Source organism: Otolemur garnettii, unplaced genomic scaffold (genome assembly GCF_000181295.1).
Source record: "Otolemur garnettii isolate 467f Iridium unplaced genomic scaffold, OtoGar3 scaffold00016, whole genome shotgun sequence".
In the NCBI taxonomy this organism is placed as follows: domain Eukaryota; kingdom Metazoa; phylum Chordata; class Mammalia; order Primates; family Galagidae; genus Otolemur; species Otolemur garnettii.
In genome coordinates this window covers 25,316,706-25,320,289 of record NW_003852411.1, presented here as the reverse complement: position 1 = coordinate 25,320,289, position 3,584 = coordinate 25,316,706, and the positions used below count along the sequence as shown (strand labels likewise).

The 3,584-nt window shown below is 39.2% G+C and overlaps 1 protein-coding gene across 1 annotated transcript in view; it reads left to right on the top strand.

The window, feature by feature from the left end:
• Positions 1 to 1,184: 1,184 nt before the first annotated feature.
• The window catches only part of LOC100954485 (dimethylaniline monooxygenase [N-oxide-forming] 5-like), an 18,778-nt gene continuing 16,378 nt past the window's right edge, over positions 1,185 to 3,584 (top strand). Inside the window, exon 1 of the mRNA XM_003785839.1 lies at positions 1,185 to 1,319. Within this exon, the coding sequence (XP_003785887.1) occupies positions 1,185 to 1,319 (135 nt within the window). The remainder of the gene's footprint in view (positions 1,320 to 3,584) is intronic.

Below are 3,584 nucleotides of genomic sequence, written 5' to 3'. Positions count from 1 at the left end.
TAAGGAGATAGACCTTAAGAAAAAAATGTATTTCCTTCTGGTTGAGCTGAGCAGTGAAAGGTGGATAGGATAAGGAGAAAAGTAGGGTCTTTGGGGACATTTCCAGGTAAGTGGCATTTCTCAATACCTGTTGTTACAGTGTAGTTGATATATTTTCCTTGCTCCAACCTTTGAAAAAGTGCACAGCCTGATCTGACTCTGATACTGATCCCAGATTCTTCCTCTTTGACCCCATTTTTTACCCTTTATACCATCTTCATGCCTGCTTACAAAGTTTCTCTCGCTTTTCCGCAAAAAAGTTCAGCATGTACCTGCCCCAGAGACTCTTTTTAGAATTCTCTTTCAGATGCCTACATGGCTTGGTCCCTTACCTCCTACTTAAACGTCATCAGCAAGTCCTTTTCTGACCGTATGATATAAAATAATCCCCTCCCTCCTTTATTTCCTATGACCTCCACCCTGCTCCATTTTTTTCTCCATAGTGAATATTATCATCTAATTACTTGCTGACTTATAGTCCCTTTTGGCCTATCGGGATATTTTTAAGGAGTCATGTTTGATTTGTTCACTTTTTATGTACCCCCACTGAAAGCAACATCCAGAAGAGAAAGGGTATGCAATAAATACTCATTAAATGGACAATTTGTAGAATAGTAATCTCTGTATGAAGGTGGCTGGACCACTTTTCTAAAGACCACTTACATGGCCCTCCCTCTGCCCCATGAAGAACATAGGGATTCTCTGGCCTAAAAAAGGTGCAAAAAATACCAAACTATCAACAAAGAGATACATGTATTAGTAGCAGAAGGAATTAAAAGTCATTTGGGGCACAATCTGAGTCAGGAGAGATTTTTTGATATGTGTGTATGTGTGTGTGTGTCAGATAGAAGGAAGTGACCAAAAAAGAAATTTAAAAATAAAGTCAAATGGCAAGAAATATTTTAAGAGTCAAAATCTGTATTTAAAAGAAATCTACTTTGTACTTGACAATGAGAGATCATCCTGTGAGGTAAGATTTTTTCTGTCACTCTGAGAACCTTGGAAAGGCATGACAGATTTGAATAATATATTCCTTAAATGCACTAACCAGCAATTTTAGGGGAAAAAAACCAATGGATTATAGGGAAAAAATACATGCCAATAAAAATCTGATTTTGTATTAGTGCTTCCTCACACCAGGAACGATGCCACGGAAGAGAATTGCAGTGATTGGAGCTGGGGTCAGTGGATTAGGTGCCATTAAGACCTGTCTGGAAGAGGGACTGGAGCCTACCTGTTTTGAAGGAAGCGATGACATTGGAGGGCTGTGGAAATATGTGGTAAGTTTGGATAGTCTTATACTACTACATGTCTGAGGACTTTTTTCCATACCTGAGAAATAAGAATGCAAGGATTACAGCACTAATTTATCCTTCAATTACCTGCATAATAGTAATTATTTTTGTTAATGCCTACACCTGTGTGCAGTCATTCCTTCCTTCAGGAGTCGAGCTTCTTGGAGGAGGAATGTATCTCGCCCCCTGTGCTGCCCCTCTCCTGTATTTCAGCCATGGCTACATGAGGGACAGACCCAACACTTTCAACAACTGTTCTCATTGCCGCTGCCATTGTTGTCAAATGAAATGGACTTTCTGTCCTAAATGTTCTTGCTGCATCAAGGGGATTTAACAAATGTTAAAACCCAATTCCTTCCTAAAACACTTTTCCCTCGCTTTTGTGATTTCACTCTCTTTCCTTTTCAATCTTTTTCTTCCTATCTTCTAAATGTACCTGCTTGTGACTTTATTTTCAGTCTTCTGGTCTTTTAACTCTTTTCAAGTTCCTTAGGATACCTCCTTATCTCCCACTTGACTTCCTTTACCACATATATGTTGGTACCTGATCTTTAAATCTTTATCTTCAGTGTAACCACACACACACTCACACCTGGGCAATTAACACTAATTGTCCCACATTCCAGCTCAAATCTCAAAAGCCGAGCGCAATAACAGTTGTTTCTGACCTACATCAGGTTAGCTATGAGTAAATGGCCCTTTTATGCAACTTAAAGTTATAGCCCAGGCCCATATGGCTCCAGCCATTCCATGGAGGGGGCAAAGAGAAGGTGGAGGGTCACTGACTGCTAACTGCCTAGGGCCAGCCCGGAGGTGGAGTGGCTGCTGCTTTTGCCAATCTCTGGCATGTCTCACCAACACTTGATGACTGTTCAGATCTTTCATTACCTGACTAATTCCCTGTGTCAAGTTAAGTTTCCATGTTCCTAGCAGACCTGACTGATAGAGACACATTTTTCAGGAAAACTTCTCATGCCCCACCCAGTGACCACAGCACCCTGTGCACACACTGCTATTACTTCTGTCACTCTGCAGGTGATTGTTGAGCTCCTCTGTAAGTTTTTTTTTTTTAAAGCATTTTATGTAAATTCTTTGATCTTCACAATTACCCTGTGAGGTAGACAAGGACTTATTTACAAATGAAGAAATAGAGTCAGAGAATGGTTTGGTATCAGCTTCCTTTTTCAAACTGTGCAGTGATAGATCTCAAGGACCACATCAAAATATCACAAAATAACCACATAATGTCATCTAATTTCACTGATGCTCATATTTAAAACTATTGCTTATAACTCCATACTAAAATGAAGCCAGTAGAGGATCTAATACATGCCTACATAGAGAAAAACACAAATCAATTCAAGTTAGGGGGAAGAGGAACAAGGGAGCAGGGAGAGGGGAGGAGAGAGGAGAACTCATGTGCTCTGATGTAATGGGAATAATGTTAGAGTGTGTGGCACACCTCTTGAGAGCAGGACAGAATCATGAAAAAGACTCTATCTAACAAATGCAAGCATTATAACCTAATTCTTTGTACTCTCAGATTAACCTGAAACAATAATAAAATAATTAAAAATTTAAAAAAGAAAAACAGGATGGAACCAAGATGGTGGAAAAATAGAGAGTGTCACCGTGACCCCAGGAAAATGCTGCTCCTTCTATGAATATCCCTTCTCTTGTTTAGCCTGTTGCTTAAATATACATAGAAGGGTAATAGGAGCCAGGGGTCTAGCTCTCTTCTGCATAGAGAACTACTTTCTGCTCTGTCTCTGGAGTAGACTTTTTATAGTTTCTAAATAAATCTCACTTTCACTTTGTAAAAAAAAATAAATAAATAAATAATGCTATCACTTATAAAAAGTACTACCTGTCATATTTACAGATTATTCCTATCAGAAGAGGTATTTCAGTATACAACTACATTAATACAATGGGTTTTATTTTTTAAAATGCTCACCACTGCCCTTTGAAGAAGAAAATACGCATTTTGATCTGTTCTTAAAGCTGTGTGGCTTTTGTGGCTGTGTGTATTTTGTGGCTTAAAGTTTAGAATATTCATTGCCTATGCATTAGTGACCCTTTACCTCACGTCAATAGACAGGTCAGAGGAAATCCCAAACAGCAAACATAGGCCACTCTGTTTTGAGCATAAGACATTCCATCTTAGCTGTTCAGTGATCTCTGCTGAAACCACCCTCTTCTGGAACCCAGCCAGAAGGAAGGAGGAACTAAGGAACACAAAGGTTCCAG